General features: G+C 38.7%; 1 protein-coding gene across 10 annotated transcripts in view; it reads right to left on the reverse strand.

The window, feature by feature from the left end:
• NRF1 (nuclear respiratory factor 1) overlaps positions 1-17,440 on the reverse strand; it is a 143,195-nt gene that overhangs the window by 85,824 nt on the left and 39,931 nt on the right. For 5 of the 10 annotated variants that reach the window (XM_032275997.1, XM_032275992.1, XM_032275994.1 and 2 more), the window contains 3 exons: positions 15,968-16,082; positions 13,281-13,512; positions 1,130-1,244 (listed from right to left, as the gene is read on the reverse strand). In XM_032275997.1, coding sequence (XP_032131888.1) covers positions 1,130-1,244; positions 13,281-13,503 — 338 coding nt within the window. In that variant the 5' untranslated portion in view covers positions 13,504-13,512; positions 15,968-16,082. The remainder of the gene's footprint in view (positions 1-1,129; positions 1,245-13,280; positions 13,513-15,967; positions 16,083-17,440) is intronic. The other 5 variants (XM_032276000.1, XM_032275999.1, XM_032276002.1 and 2 more) reach the window with 2 other exon arrangements.

Genomic DNA, 17,440 nt, shown 5'->3' on the forward strand with positions numbered 1-17,440 from the left:
ATATATATATATATATATATATATATATATATATATATATATGTCAGCATGGCGTGGTGGCTCACGCCTATAATCCCAGCACTTTGGGAGGCCGAGGTGGGCAGATCATGAGGTCAGGAGATTAAGACCATCCTGGCTAACACGGTAAAACACTGTGTCTACTAAAAATACAAAAAATTAGCCAGGCGTGGTGGCATACGCCTGTAGTCCCAGCTACTTGGGAGGCTGAGGCAGGAGAATCACTTGAACCTGGGGGACAGAGGTTGCAGTGAGCCAAGATAGCACCACTGCACTCCAGCCTGGGTGACAGAGTGAGACTCCATCTCAAAACAAAACAAAACAAAACAAAACAAAACAAAACAAAACAAAAAACCACAGCATTCTGGGGCTGAGGCAGAAGGATTGCTTGAGGTCAGGAGTTTCAGACCAGCATGGACAACATAGCAAGACCACATCTATCAAAAAAAAAAAAAAAAGATCTCCTGGCGCATCTCTTCTCCACTACTCTGAACATCCTCTCATATCTCCCTGGCTGTTCCTCACACATAACCACCACATTCACGCCTCAGGGCATTTGCTCTTGGTCCTCACCCTATCTGAAATGTTCTTCCCCTCAGCATCAGCATGGGTGCTCTTTCAGCGTCTTCAAGTCTCTGTTCAAAGGCTGCCTTATCAAAAAGCATTTCCCAGACCACCCCATAGAAGAGAAAAACGACTCTGTCCCCCTACCTCCTGACCTTTCTTATTTCCTTACACCACTTAATTTTTTTCCCATTGCACTCATCATCACCTGAAATATTGCATGTTTATTTTTTCTTTCCCCCTCTAGCAGAATACAAGCCTTTAAGGCAATTTGTTTTGCTCATTCTTCTATGCCCAATGTCTAGGACAATGCCTGGCACACGGCAGGCATACAACTCTTCTGAATGAATTCATGTGATATTATGTATCTGTTAAATCATATTTCTTGGTTTTCATGTATTTAATTTTGTAAGAATACTTTTAAGACTTATCTGTCATCAAGGAATCGAACTGAGCATCCTTGACAAACCAAATAACGTATGTTCTAAGTCCGTCATCTAAAGGAGTATTTGAGGAATAGTAACAGTATGGATAAGAGAGCCCTCACCGAAGCAAACGTGTTTGTTGCCTCTTCCGGATAGATGGATTAGACTCAAATACATGAGGCCGTTTCCGTTTCTTTCCTGTTGCCACAGCAGCAGCAGCGGCCATTCCCACAGGACCTGAAATAATAACGTACGTGTTAAGATTAGGCAGCAGCCTATAAACTGTTCAAGACAGAAACAATTAAAGGTACAAACAAGGTAGCATTGCTTTCCTAATATGTTGTCTTAACATGTTTTCCTAATACGTTGCTTTCTTCAAATGTTGTATAGAATGGTCCTGATATTATCAATATACTTCTCTATTGCTTAACATGATTCATATTGTGATTTACCAATAAAACATACAATGAATCTTTTTAAAAAGCAAATGATTTACACCTCCCCACCACACACCAGTTTGAATTTTGCATAATGTTGTTTTTGTTTGGTTTTGTTTTGCCAGCATCCCATACTGTTAAGGCAATATTCTTAGAGGTGCTAGGAAAAATTGCAGCACCAAGAGGAGAAGCTTGCCAAACCTGAAAAAACGTACAGATTTCAATACATACTTCTATCCCTGTGCCCCTGTTTCCATTACTCCAAGACACTGCCAAGTTAAAGAAGTTGGAGATAATCACTCATACTTGGAACCCCACAACACTAAAGGAGTATCTGGATGAATACCATCTTAATTGAAAAACTTTCTTGTAGATCTGGGAATTGTGCCAAAAAAGGAGATGTTCAACGCAAGGTCAAATTGATGAAGGCATTCTGGCAGAAAAGAGATAACTTTCCCACTGTGAGAAAATGTTAATAAAAGTTGGCCTGGCTTGCCCTGAAACTAATGTATAATGTTTTGTTTTGCCTTTTGAAGGGGAGATGGAGGGTAGACTCTAAGGAACTATTGAAGTCTCTGATTCCTGGGACCTCAACATATCAAAGACAATCTTTTTTAAAAGACATTTTAACTTTATCCTTATTTGTGAATCCTTATTTTTTATCCTATTTAAAAGGCTTAAATAAAAACTAAATTTAATTTGCTCATCTGGATGCTGGCATATATATTCTAAGTCGCTCAAATAAAATAAGCTTTCCTGTAAACCTAAATGAACTTCTCTACATGTTGTTAGTAATATAATCAGCCTGACTTAAAATAAACCTCTAAAGAACCTCAAAGCAAATAAAAAATAAGCTACTGCTTTTTACCTTTCTTTCCATCACAAATAGCTGTTAGGAAAAAAATTTTATTGCTGCATTTCCCAACATTTTATTTTTCAAAATTGTGGTAAGAACACTTAACATGTTATTTACTCTCTTAAAATTTAAAGTGTACAACACATCATTGCTAACTAGAAGCCCAATGCTGTATGGCTATCCAGAACGTATTCACCTTGCATCACTGAAGAGCAATTCCCCATCTGTCCCTCACCCCAGACCCCGGCAAGTGCCATTCTACTCTTTCTCTATGACTATTTTAAATATCGTATATAAGTAGAATCATGCAGTATTTGTCTTTCTATGACTGGTTTGTTTCACTTATCATAATGTCCCCAAGGTTGAACCATGTTGTCACATATGACAGAATTTCCTTCTGTTTTTAAGGGTGAATAATGTTCCATTGTACATGCAGATCAAATCTGCATTAGTCAATCATCCACTGGTGGGTATTTAGGCTGTTTTCACATCTTGCTATTGTGAACAATACAATGAACAAGCGAGTGCAGATATCTCTTTGCGGTCCTGATTTCAATTCTGTTGGATAAATACTGAGAAGTGAGACAGCAGGATCATAGACAGTAGTTCTATTTTTAACTTTTTGGAGGAATCTCCATGCGGTTTTCCATAGCAGCTGGACCACTGTACCTTCCCACCAACAGTATATAAGGGTTCCAGTTGCGCCACAACCTCACCGCCACTAGTTATGTTGAACGGCCATCCTAACAGGTATGAGGTGGTCTCTCACTGTTGTTTTGATTTGTATTTTCCTACTGTTGTTCCCCGTGATGTTGAGCATCTAACCTATTGGTGATTTATATGTCTTCTTAACAGAGATGTCTATTAGAGTTCCTTGCCCGTTTTTAGAATTGGGTTATTTTGGTTTTTTGCTGTTGAGTTGTAAATACTTCAGCAGGCATAGCATTAGCTAGAGTTCAATACTTCTTTACAATTTTTTCTTTTGAGGTAAAATTTGCATATAATATACAAATCCAAGCATACATTCAATAAATTTAAAAAAATGTATATACTCATGAAACTCAAGATCTAGCCAGGCGCAGTGGCTCATGCCTGTAATCCCAGCACTTTGGGAGGCCAAGGCAGGAGGATTACCTGAGGTGCGGAGTTTGAGACTAGCCTGGCCAACATGGAGACACCCTATCTCTACTAAAAATACAAAATTAGCTGGGCGTGGTGGTGCACACCTGTAGTCCCAACTACTCGGGAGGCTGAGGCAGAACTGCTTGAATCTGGGAGGCAGAGGTGGAGGTTGCAGTGAATGGAGATCATGCCACTGCACTCTAGCCTGGGTGACAGAGCAAGACTGCGTCTCAAAAAAAAAAAAAGAAGGAAAAAAAGAAAAAAAAGAAACTCAAGACCTATAATAATAGCATCACTCCGGAAAGTCCTTTTATGTCCCTTTTCAGTCAATTCCCGTCCTTACTTCTCAAAGATACCTACCATTCTCATTTTTTTCACTGTACATTAGAGTTTTGCCTATTCTAGAGCTTTAGATAAATGGAATCATATGGTAAATACTCTTTCATTTAAAACTTCTTTCACAGGCCGGGTGCGGTGGCTCAAGCCTGTAATCCTAGCACTTTGGGAGGCCAAGGCGGGTGGATCACAAGGTCAAGAGATCGAGACCATCCTGGTCAACACGGTGAAACCCCGTCTCTACTAAAACTACAAAAAATTAGCTGGGCATGGTGGCGCGTGCCTGTGGTTCCAGCTACTCAGGAGGCTGAGGCAGGAGAATTGCCTGAACCCAGGAGGCGGAGGTTGCGGTGAGCCGAGATCGCGCCATTGCACTCCAGCCTGGGTAACAAGAGCGAAACTCCATCCCAAAAAAAAAAAAAAAAAAAAAAATTCTTTCACTTAGAATAATGTTTCTAGATTCATCCATGCTGCCACATGAAACAGTTGTTTGTTCCTTCTTGTTGCCAAGTAATATTCCATTGTTTGAATAAACCAGTTTGTTTATCCATTATTCTGATGGATACTTGGACTATTTCCAGTTTTAGGCTATTGGGCATAAAACTGCTTGATTTATTTACAAACTCAATACAGTTCAAATAAAACTCTCAACATGCGATTTTGTGGAATTTGATAAACTGATCCTAGTATTTAAATGTAAGTGCAAATGGCCAAAAATAGCCAAAACAATTCATAAGATTTTAAGAATTTGAAGGCATTCATCCTACCACATACTAATAATTATAAAGCTATACTCACTGAGGTTATATCTCCACTGACTAGAAGAATGAGATAAAATAAATAAAAAAGATTATATCTATAGTCATTAAACTAGTGTGGATCTGGCTCAGGGATAGACAAACCAATGCAACTGAACTGCAGATTTCATAAACATTCTCCTGTGTCAGAAAGACAAAAAAAACATAGGCTGTTAAATATATGATGCTGGTTATCTACATGGAAAAATCATGAAATTGGATCCTTACATACAAAAACAAATTCCAGGTGGATTAAAGGCCTAAATGTAAAACAACCTCAACAGAACAATGAAAAACAAAAGGAAGCCTATAATCCAACACTTTGGAAGGCCAAGGCAGGAGGACTGCTTGAGGCCAGGGGTTCAAGACTAGCCTGGGCACTGTAGCAAGATTCCATCTCTACAAAAAAAAATTTAAAACTTAACCAGGCATGGTGCTGCACACCTGAGGTCCTAGTTACTCAGGACACTGAGGCAGGAGGATCACTTGAGACCAAGAGTTTGAGGCTGCAGAGAGCTATGATTGCATCACTGCACTCCAGGCTGGGTGACAGAGTAAGGTCCTATCCCTAAAAATAAATAAATATAAACTTTTAAAAATGAAAATTAAAAAAAAATTATAATTTCTACAATAAACTACTATAGAATATTTTATAAAGTCAGAGTTAAGAAGAACTCCTTGAACAAGATCCCAAAAGGATAAAATGTTACCTTATATACTGTTGTAAGGTAAAAGATTAATAAATTTCACAATAATATAAATAAAAACCTCATGAACAAAAAAATAACAAATGGGGTAGGCAACAAACTGGAGGAAAATGACTGCAACGCATATTATTGGGAAAGGAACACAAAATATATATCAATAATTGTTACAAATTGATATAAAAAAAGACAACAAAAACCGAGTTGAAAATGGGCAAAGGTATAAACAGGAAATAGGCAAAGAAAGAAAATCAAGAAGACAATAAAGATCTAAAATGGTGATCTACCTTGTCTTATTGCACTGGCTGGAACCTCTAGCTCAACAATACAAATTAAACCAATACTGAGATACCATTTCATGCCTGCTAGATTGGCAAAAATGAAAAAAGACTGGTAACACCGCCTGTAAGAATGAGAAGCAACGGGCACTACAGCACACTGCCTGTGGGGACGTAAATAAATACGAATTGGAAAGACATTTAGCAATATCTAGTAAAATTAAAAATGGACATCTTTGGCCCTCCAAGTCCCCTCCTGGGTATATCCTCAAGTAGTATTTTTCAAGCTATAGCTTGTGTGACCTTTCAGTGGCTCATGAGTATGTATTTTTTAATAGACTAAAATAGAACATATCACCAAGTATATAATTTGTAGTAGGGGTAGGTATTATTTCATTAAAATTGTAGCTTTAACTATAGGTTTATTCATTTATTCTGGGTCACAATGTAAAATGTGTTACTGTGGTACATTGTCAAAATAGAAAAAATTACAAACAACCTGAGTATCTACCAATATATGAAATATTCAGGCTGGGCGTGGTGGCTCACGCCTATAATCCCAGCACTTTGGGAGAATAGGGTGAGCAGATCACTTGAGGTCGATTTCGAGACCAGCCTGGCCAATATGGTGAAACCCCGTCTCTACTAAAAATCCAAAAATTAGCCAGGCATGGCGGTGTGTGCCTGTAGTCCCAGCTACTTGGGAGGCTGAGGCAGGAGAATGCTTGAACCCAGGAGGCAGAGGTTGCAGTAAGCTGAGATCATGCCACCTGCATTCCATCCTGGGCAAGAGTGAGACTCCATCTCAAAATAACAACAACAACAAAAGAAATATTCAGGTAATGAATGGAATACCAAATAACAGTTTAAAAAAAGCCATTTTATCCACATGGTAAATCTTAGAAAAATAATGTTGAATGAGATAAACATAATATTACAGAAACGGTATCAGAGTGACATCATTTAATATAAAATTTAACACATGCAAAACAATGCTAAATATTGTTTAATCATACAGACACATAATGGTAAATATAGACAAATGCAAGAGGTGGACAAAGACCAAATCTAGAATACTGGTTACCTCAGTGGAGGGAGGGAGGGAGGCGAGCAGGATTAGAAAGAGTTCCACTGAGAATTTCAACCACATCTATACTTTTTATTTCTTAAAAAACATTTGACACAAACATGTCAAAGCAGTAATAACTGAACTGACAAAGCTGGGCAGTGGGTGCGTGTGCACTGGTTATGTCAATATTGATACTTCTCTGTATGATTCAAATATTCAAGTATTTTCTGCTTGCTGGACAATTTACCAAAACTATTACTCTCAAGGTACTAATTATGTCTACAAACCATGTGAATCTTTCTCTGTTTCTTTATTACCCTATCTCTTATCATTTCAAAAAATGAAAAAAATAAATCCAATTTTGTTTATGCCGTGATTCCACCACTGCACTGGGCAACAGAGTGAGACAGGTCTCAAAAAATAAAAATAAAAAACAAAAAATTGGTGATTGATACTAAAAAAGCCAACCAACTTGAGACAGTTTTTATTACTTGAAGATTTCATTTAGTTGCACTACTTATCAACTTTTTTTCTTGAAAATCAACAATCATCAGGGGCTGTCTGTGCTGCAGAGAATTATAAGTATTTTTGAGGGGCAACACAATATACTGAATGGTCATTTACCTTTTCTGGGTCACCTTTCAGATATGATGAATGCTATAGACCAGCTCCTCAGAAAAATCCCCAAGCTAGTTAAGTGGAGTCGGGATTCCAACCCAGGAAGCCTGGTTCCAGAGCCTGGGCAGGTAAGCACTGTGTTCTGTTGCCTCTCAAAATTCCCTACCACATGCAGCCCCCAGACCCTGGGTGGTCTGACTCATGCCTGCCTCACAGGCTCCAACCACACTGGCCTCCTTCCCATTTCCCATCTGCAAGTCCTTACTTTCAATGTTTCTCAGTCTGAAATGCACTTCCCTTTGCTGACAGCTAATTGCCTGTCAGTCACAACCTGCCTCCTCAGAGAAGCCTTCCCAGACCACCCAAACTAGCAGCAACCTGCTATCCTTCCCTCTCCATTACCTTCCCTCATTATTTTCTTCAGCACATTCAATGCTTTCTTTTTTGCTTTATTATTTTACTTTATTATTTATAGCCCTCCCCCACCACTGGATGAAAGCTCCTTCAGAAACAAACTCTCTTCCCCCCCACAATAAGCCTTTTGCACTTCTAAGAAGCAAACTCTTGCCTGCTGGTTCATAGTGTCTACATAGATTACATATATGTGTTGTACATTATAATTGCTCAATAATTGAATATTGAATGATCAAATGGTAAGTCATCTCTACCAGCTGTGTCTCACTTTCCACATCTGTCACATGAAGGGGTCAAACTAAGTCTTTTCCTGGTCCTAACACTATGACTAAGCAGTACAGTAATACAGCAAAACCATGTCTCAAAAGCATCTTCCTTCATAGAAAAGCAGTGGACCTGGATTCATTAATGTTAGGATGCCCTCTGCTGGAACGTATAAGCATTTCACAAAATATATTTTACAAACATTACATGTCTTTTGCCACTAAGACTTATTTTTAAAATCACCATTCCAGAAATACAGAGTGGATAATAACTGACAGTAATAAGGTTGCGTCTTCCTCCTCCTAAACACAGCATATTTTCAAAACACGTAGTATTTTTGGCCACTCCTGATCATTTTCTTGTCCAGCTTTTCTAAATACCCTTCTAAGATCAATATCTAATACTATACGCATTGAGGCATAGTTTACATGAAGTCTTTTCATCATGGTGCTAAATGTTCAAATGTAAACAGGAAATTAAATGATATAAAACGTAGCCCAGCTTTAAGTCATTTAGTAGCCCAGAAAAATCTCAAAACCTTAAATTGGATTAAGATGATCCAGGATTGCTAGTGCCCTCAGGCAGCTGGCAGAAGCAAACAAAAATCCTCTCTAAATGAAGACAACATTATACAAGACCCCAAATAATTTCTAAAAATAATTTTCCAAACACATAATTCAGCATTCATTCAAATGTAACAGTACACCAAGAAAACAGCCAACATGAACAAGAAATGGCATTAACAACATGTAACAAAAACTGACTCACTGGAACTTAAGAGCAAATTACTAGATAAATTATAAAATCATATTTGTTAAAAAAAATTTTTTACCACTATTGGAAACTGTTCAGTACAAATTTGGGACACACACACACACACACACACACACACACTAGAAATTCTAAAAAAATACTTGGTTAGTAGTTTTAGTTAAACTATTAACAATTATCAAAATTAAGAAGTCAATGAACAGATTTAAAAGCACCTTAACAAATAAAGAAAAAAACAAAGAAAAGAGAACACACACACAAAAAAACACCTTAAACACAACTGATATGGTTTGGCTGTGTCCCTACCCAAATCTCATCTTGAATTGTACCCTCATAAGTTCCACGTGTTGCGGGAGGGACCTGGTGGGAAGTAACTGAATCATGGGGGCAGGTCTTTCCTGTGCTGTTTTTGTGATAGTAAATAAGTCTCATGAGATGTGGTGGTCCGAAAGAGTTCCCTCACACAAGGTCTCTCACTGTTTGCCTCCTGTCATACAGATGTGACCTGCTCCTCCTTGCCTTCTGCTATAATTGTGAGGCCTCCCCAGTCACGTTGATCTGTAAGTCCATTAAAACCTCTTTTTCTTCCCAATCTTAGGTATGTCTTTATCAGCAGTGTGAAAATGGGCTGATACAGTAAATTGGTACCAGGAGTTGGGTGCTGCTGAAAAGATACCTAAAAATGTGAAAGTGACTTTGGAACTTGGTAACAGGCATAGGTTGGAACAGTTTGGAGGGTTCAGTAGAAGACAGGAAAATGTGGGAAAGTTTGGAACTTCCTAGAGACTTGTTAAATGGCATTGCCCAAAATGCTGATAGTGATAAGGACAATAAAGTCCAGGATGATGTGGTCTCAGATGGAAATGAGAAACTTGTTGGGAACTGGAGCAAAGGTGACTCTTGTTATGTTTTAGCAAACAGACTGGTGGCATTTTGCCCCAACCTAGAGATTTGTGGAACTCTGAACTTGAGAGAAAAGATTTAGGGTATCTGGCAGAAGAAATTTCTAAGCAGCAAAACATTCAAGAGGTGACTTGGGTGCTGTTAAAGGCAATCAGTTTTATAACAGAAGAAGAACATAAAAGTCTGGAAAATTTGCAGCCTGACAATGTGGACAGAAAAGAAAATCCCATTTTCTGAGGAGAAATTAAAGCTGTATGCAGAAATTTGCATAAGTTACAAGGAGCCGAATGTTAAGCCCCAAGACAATGGAAAAAATGGTTTTGAGGGCTGGGCCCAGGGTCCCTGTGCTGTGTGCAGTCTAGGGGCTTGGTGCCCTGCATTCCAGCTGCTTTAGCTGTGGCTGAAAGGGGCTAATGTAGAGCTTGGGCCATGGCTTCAGGGGCTGCAAAGCCTAAGCCTTGGCAGCTTCCACATGGTGTTGAGCCTGCAAGCGTCCAGAAGTCAAAAACTGGGGTTTGGGAACCTCTGCCTGGATGTCCAGGCAGAGGTTTGCTGCAGGTTCTCCCCATGGAGAACCTCTGCTAGGGCAGTGCGGAAGGAAAATGTGGGGTCCAAGACCCCACACAGAGTCCCTACTGGGGTACCACCTAGTGGAGCTATGAGAAGAGGGAAGCTCTCAGAACGGTAGATCTACTGACAGCTTGCATCATTTGCCTGGAAAAGCCATAGACACTCAACACCACCCCATGAAAGCAGGTGGGAAGGAGGCTATATCCTGCAAAGCCACAGGGGGCAGAGGTGCCCAAGACCTTGGGACCCCACCTCTTGCATCAGCGTGACCTGGATGTGAGACATGGAGTCAAAGGGGATCATTTTAGAGCTTTAAGATCTGACTGCCCTACTGGATTGCAGACTTGCATGGCGCCTACAGCCCTTTTGGACAATTTCTCCCATTTGGAATGGCTGTATTTACCCAATATCTGTACCCCGCATTGTTTCTAGGAAGTTGATTTTACAGGCTCATAGGCAGAAGGGACTTGCCTTGTCTCAGATGAGACTTGACTGTAGACTTTTAAGTTAATGCTGAAATGAGTTAAGACTTTGGGGGACTGTTGGTTAAGGCATGATTGGTTTTGAAATGTGAAGACATGAAATTTGGGAGGGGCCAGGGGCAGAATGATATGGTTCGGCTCTATGTCCCCACTCAAATCTCACCTTGAATTGTACTCCCATAATTCCCATGTGCTGTGGGAGGCACCCAGTGGGAGGTAATTGAATCATGCGGGCAGATCTTTCCCATGCTATTCTTGTGATAGTGAATAAGTCTCACAAGGTCTGATGGTTTTAAAAAGAGGAGTTCCCCTGTACAAGCTCTCTCTCTTTTTGCCTACTACCACCCATGTAAGACGTGACTTGCTCTTCCTTGCCTTCCACCATGATTGTGAGGCCTCCCCAGTCACATGGAACTGTAAGTCCATTAAAACCTCTTTCTTCCCAATCTTGGGTATCTCTTATCAGCAGCATGAAAACAGATTAATACAACAGCTAAAGAAGAAAATCACAAGTTGAAAGACAGAAGAAACTACACAGAAAGGTGGTACATACAGAATAGATGGTAAAAGACATACAAGTGAGGAAGACTAACATAAGTAAATGGAGCCATGGAATGAAAAGAGATGGACTGCAGCAGAAGCAAAATCTAGTGGCTAAGATTTCCCAGAATCGATGACATCAATCCACATAGTCAAGATGTGCAAAAAATCCTAAACAGAATAAATAAATAGAAATCAGAGCCAAATATATCAGAAAAACTAAATAGAAAAATCAGTTGAGTGAGGAGAGGGAGTTGGCCATATGGGAGATAATCTTCAAAAGAGTAGCTGTTAGAATGAAATACCTGAATTCTCAATAGTAACAATGGAATCCAGAAGACAGTGCAACAGTACCTTCAATATGAGGAAAGAAAAACCACCAAGCTAGAATTCCATACTCAGTGAAAACATCCTTCAAGGTTGAAGTTTAAATAAAAATATTCATAGACAAGCAAAAATAGAATTTCCTACTAGCAGATCCATGCTAAAGCAAATACTAAGTGGTGTTTTTAGGCAGAAGAAAAACCATCTCAGGAGACCAGCTGGAGATGCAGGGGAAAAAAATGAACATTACATATAAAATAAAAATATTGTCTTGTGGTGTGTAAAATACAGTTGTCCTTTCAAATCCTCATGAAATTGGTTCCAGGATCTTGACTTTCCCCTCCCTTCCCCCAATACCCCGTGAGCAAGGGTACCGAAATGTACAGATGCTCAAGTCCCTGATATAAAATGGTGTAGTATTTGCACATAACCTATGCATGTCCTTCCATACCACCTGTAGGTTAAGTATAATACCTAATATAATGTAAATGCTATATACATAGTTGCTATATTGTATTGACCTTTTATTGGTATTATTTTTAATTGTTATATTGTTATTTATTGTTTTTCCCTAATACTTTTTATTCAAAATTGGTTGAATGTGCAGATGTGGAACCCACAGATAGAGGGCCAACTGTATACCAAAAATGAATACAAAGGACAACAATAGCATATATGGTGGGTGCATGAAATTCAAGTGTTCTAAGAAATTTGTATTATCCCTGTAGAGGTTAAAAGTACCACGTATATACAACTTTTTGCTTTTCCTTTTTAACTGGACACAAGCTCTCATTCTGTCACCCAGGCTGTAGTGCAGTGGTATAATCATAGCTCACTGCACCCTCGAACATCTGGGCTCAAGTGATCAGTCATTCCACCACGGCCTTCCAAGTACTTGGGACTCAGGAGCACATCACTACACCCAGCTATTTTTTTTTTTTTTTTTGGTAGAGATGGGGTCTCACTACATTGCCCAAGCTGGTCTCAAAACTCCTGGGCTCAAGTGATCCTCCCACCTTGGCCTCCCAAAGTGCTGGGATTACAGGCATGAGCCACTGAGCCTAGTCAACATAAAACACTGGTAAGTAAAGGATGTATCACTAACAGTAAAAGCTTGTAACTTTCAAACTAACAAAAAAGAAAAAAAAATACAAAATTTTCAATTACTACAAAAGAAAATGCCAAGAAAGAGAAAAGTAAACAAAACAGGTAGGGTAAAGAGAAAGTATACAGAAAAGAAGGTAAATTTAAATCTAAATATGTGTGAGTCATTCTGTTTAATGCAAATGGAATAAATGCTTTAGTTTAAAGCCAAAACATGGGCAGAACAGATGAAAAAATAAAACCAAAGCCATAACACTAATAGTAAGTGATTCCAGACCTCAAGTCTCGGTATAATACAGGCTCAAGTTATAACTGCAAGGTTTAAAAAAAGTGTAATAAAGGCCAGGCATGATAACTCACACCTGTAATCCTAGCACTTCAGGAGGCCAAGGCAAAAGGATCACTTGAGCCCAGGAGTTTGAGGCCAGCCTGGGTAAAACAGTGAGATTTCTGTCTCTATAAAAAATACAAAAATTAGCCAGATGTCATGGTACATGTCAGCAGTCCCAGCAACTCCAGAGGTTGAGATGGGAGGATCACTGGAGCCCAGAAAATCGAGGCTGCAGTAAGTCATGACTGTGCCACTGCACTCCAGCCTGGGCAGCAGAGTGAGACTCTGTCTCAAAAAAAACAAAACAAAAAAAATTAAAATTAAAGAAGAGCTTCTAATCCAAACAACATTACCTGCAGCAGCCAGATGAGCTGTTACCTCATCAGCGGCTGTGGAGTTGAGTATATCTGAGTCATCGTAAGAGGTGTCCTCAGGAGAAGAAGGTGAGTCTTCATCAGCACTCAGCATACTGTGCTCAGTGTAAGTAGCCACATGGACCTGCTGCACTTGCTGGGCCACTGCATGTGCTTCTATGGTAGCCATATGTTCAGTTTGGGTCACTCCGTGTTCCTCCATGAAGTTCTACTATCAGATGAAAAAGGAAAAGAACAGGAATCAGTGTGTAATATAACACAATGCTTAAAGATATTTTCTTCAAGAGCAGAGGAATCTTGACAAACTTTCAATTCCACTACTTACTGTGCCACACCAAGTCACAGGAAAAGGGAAAAACTATTCAAATGTGACATAAAAATGGTAGAGTGGTGTTCCTTATATGAAACCATTTTGATGGAAATCACTGTACTAATTTTATGCCTCAGATCACAGAAACAACAGATACCCTTAATAATAAAAAGACATTCAAATATAATAATAAAAAGATATTTAAGATATCTCAGTGACTAGCATTTGACCTTGTGGGCATAAAAACACTTAGTAAATAATTGAAATACTTAACATTTTATTTATATGTCAAAGACAAGTGAGGGTCAAACAACTTTTTTCCCAAAAATTCAAATTGGTTTTCTGCTTATAAAACTGTGCTTCTTGCAGGTGTGGTGGCTCACGCCTGTAATCCCAGCATTTTGGGAGGCCCAGGTGGGTGGATCACCTGAGGTCAGAAGTTCAAGACCAGCCAGGCCAACATGGCGAAACCCCACCTCTATTAAAAATGCAAAAAAAAATTTTTTTTTTTTTTTTTTTGGTAGTGGGCGCCTGTGATCCCAGCTACTTGGGAGGCTGAAGGAGAATTGCTTGAACCCAGGAGGCGGAGGTTGCAGTCAGCCAAGGTTGTGCCATTGCACTTCAGCCTGGGCAACAGAGCCAGACTCTAAAAATAAAAAAAATAAAAAAAATAAAAACTATGCTTCTTGTAAACCCCAAAATGATACAGTAATTTATAAAGCAGTAAGGTTAAAAGTTTGCTCTTCTATCACACTTAAAATCTCCACCCCCCCACCCCAGAAGTTCATTATTTTTGAAAAACAAATTTTGAGCATACATACATAGATTTAAAATAAAAACAGGTTCATACTATACATATTGTTTGTCCTTTTCATATTACAATATATCTGGACATTGTTACATGTCAAAACATACAGATCTACTGTATCTTTTTAAACAGCTGCATAATACTTTATTATATGCATGTGTCGTAATTTATATGCCAGTCGCCTGCTGATCAAATATGCTTCCAAGTTTTTGCTATTATAAAATAAACATCAATGCAGTATAAAAATTTGTCCTTATATATAAAATTTTACATATTAATTCCTAAAAAAAAATCAAAAATAGAACTACCACATGATCCAGCTATTCCACTGCTGTATATACACACCAAGAAACTGAAAGCAGGGTGGGTCTTGAATAGACATCTGTACACCCATGTTCATAGCAGCTTTATTCACAATAGCCAAAATGTGGAAGCAACCCAAGTGACCATCGATGAACACATGGGTAAAAAAATGTGGTATTCACATATGGCCTATTACTCAGTCTTAAAAAAGAAGAAAATGCTAATTAGAAAGAGGGGAACTTTCTCAACCTGATAAAGAACAAAAAACCTACTATTAACATCATACTTAATTGTGAAAAACTGGAAGCTTTCCCATTCAGATCAGGAAGAAGACCGGGCATGGTGGCTCATGCCTGTAACCCCCAGCACTTTGGGAAGCTGGGGTAGGTGGATCACCTGAAGTCAGAAGTTCGGGACCAGCTTGGGCAACATGGTAAAACCCCTGTCTCTACTAAAATACAAAAAAATAGCTACTTAGGAGGCTGAGGCAGGAGAATCGCTTGAACCCAGGAGGTGGTGGTCGCAGTGAGCCGAGATCACGCCACTGCACTCCAGCCCGGGTGACACAGTGAGGGCAAGACTCTGCCTCAAAAAAAAAAAGATCAGGAAAAAGACAAGAAAATCTCCTCTCACCACTTCTTTTTAACATTGTACTAGAAGTCTTAACTAATGCAAGAAGATTTTTAAAAAGAAATAAAGAGTACCCTGAATGGGAAGGAATAAATAGAATTGTCTTTCTTCATAGATGACATGATTGTTGATGTAGAAAATCCAAAATAATCAATAAAAAACTCCTGGAACTAGTAATTACAGCAAGCTTGCAGGGACAAGGTTAACTGTTTTCCTATATGCTAGAAATGAATAAGCAGAATCTGAAATACAATATCATTTACATTTGCACCATCAAAAAGTGAAATACGAAGTAAGGTATAAATCTAACAAAATATGTACAAGATCTATATAAAAAAGAAAATACAAAATTCTGATGAAAGTAATCAAAGAAAAACTAAATAAAGAGAGATATTCCATGTTAATGGATAGCAAGACACGATACTGTCAAATCTCAGTTCTTCTTCTCTAGATTCAACATTGCCCCAATCAAAATCCCAGCGAGTTATTTTGTGGATATCCACAAACTGACACCAAAGTTTACATGGAGTGGCAAGAGACTCAGAACAGCCAGAAAACATATTGAAAGGGAAGAACAAAATCAGAAGACTGACACCACCCAACTTTAAGACTTACCATAAAGCTACAGTAATCAAGATAGTGTGACATAGGTGAAACGACAGACAAACAGACCAATGTAACAGAAGAGGGAGCCCAGAAACAGACCCACATGAATACAGCCAGCTCATCTCTGAGAAAGAAGCAAAGGCAATATATTAGTTGGCAAAGCTAGTCTTTCCAATGAATGGTGCTGGAAAAAGTGAACAACCACACACCAAAAAAATGAAATCTAGACACAGACCTTATACTCTTCACAAAAATTAGTTCAAAACGGATCATAAACCTAAACGTAAAATGAAAAACTAAAAAACTCCTATAAGATAACATAGGAGAAAATCTAGTTGACTTTTAAGATACAATGCCAAAAGCACAAACCATAAAAGCAAAAATTGTTAAGCTGGACTCCATTAAGACAAAAAACTTCTGCCCTGTGAAAGACACCGCGAAAATGAGAAGACAAGACACAGACAGGGAGGAAACATTTGTAAAGACGAATCAGAAAAAGGACTGTTATCCAAAAGAAGGAATTCTTAAAACTCAGCAATAAGAAAATGAATCCAATTAAAAATTAGGCTGCCTGACGAGATTTCACCAAAGAAGATATATAGATGGCAAATAGGCATATGAAAAGACGCTCAACATCATATGTCATGGGAGAATTACAAATTAAAATAAAAAGATATCACTATACATCTATTTAAATATCTAAACCTCAAAACACTGACAACACCAAATGCTGCTGAGGATGTGGAGCAACAGGAACTCTGTTGCTGATGGGAATGCAACATAGTACAGCCACTTTGGAAGACAGTGTGGCAGTCTGTTACAAAATTAAACATACTCTTACCATACAATCCAGCAATTATCCTCCTTTGTATTTACCCAAAGGAGTTGAAAACTTATACCCACACAAGAACCTGCACATGGATGTTTATAACTTTATTCATAATTGCCCAAAATTGGAAGCAACCAAAATGTCCTTCCATAGGTGAATGGATAAACTGTGGGGCATCCAGACAATAGGTTATCGTTCAGCACTAAACAGAAATGAGCTTTCAAGCTATGAGAAAATGTAGATGAAGCTTAAATGCATATTGCTAAATGAAAAAAGCCAATCTCAAAAGGCTACACACTTATGATTCCAATTACATGGCTTTCTGGAAAAGGCAAAAAACTATGGGGATGGTAAAAAGATTAGAGGTTGCCAAAGATTAGAGGGAAGAGGGATGAACAGACAGAGCACAGAGGATTTTCCGGGCAATGGAACTACTCTACTGCGATACAATAATGGTGGATATAAGTCATTATACATTTGTTCAAATCCACAGAATGTACACCATGAGGGAACTCTAAGGTAAACTACAGACTTTGGGTGATAATGATGTGTTAATGTGGAGCCAAATGTACCACTCTGGTGCAGGATATCCACTCAATTTTGCTGTGAACTTAAAACTGCTCCAAAAAATGAAGTCTTATTTAAAACCAGTT

The sequence above is a fragment of the Sapajus apella genome, unplaced genomic scaffold, assembly GCF_009761245.1.
Source record: "Sapajus apella isolate SASKATOON/1434 unplaced genomic scaffold, GSC_monkey_1.0 scaffold7, whole genome shotgun sequence".
Taxonomy (NCBI): domain Eukaryota; kingdom Metazoa; phylum Chordata; class Mammalia; order Primates; family Cebidae; genus Sapajus; species Sapajus apella.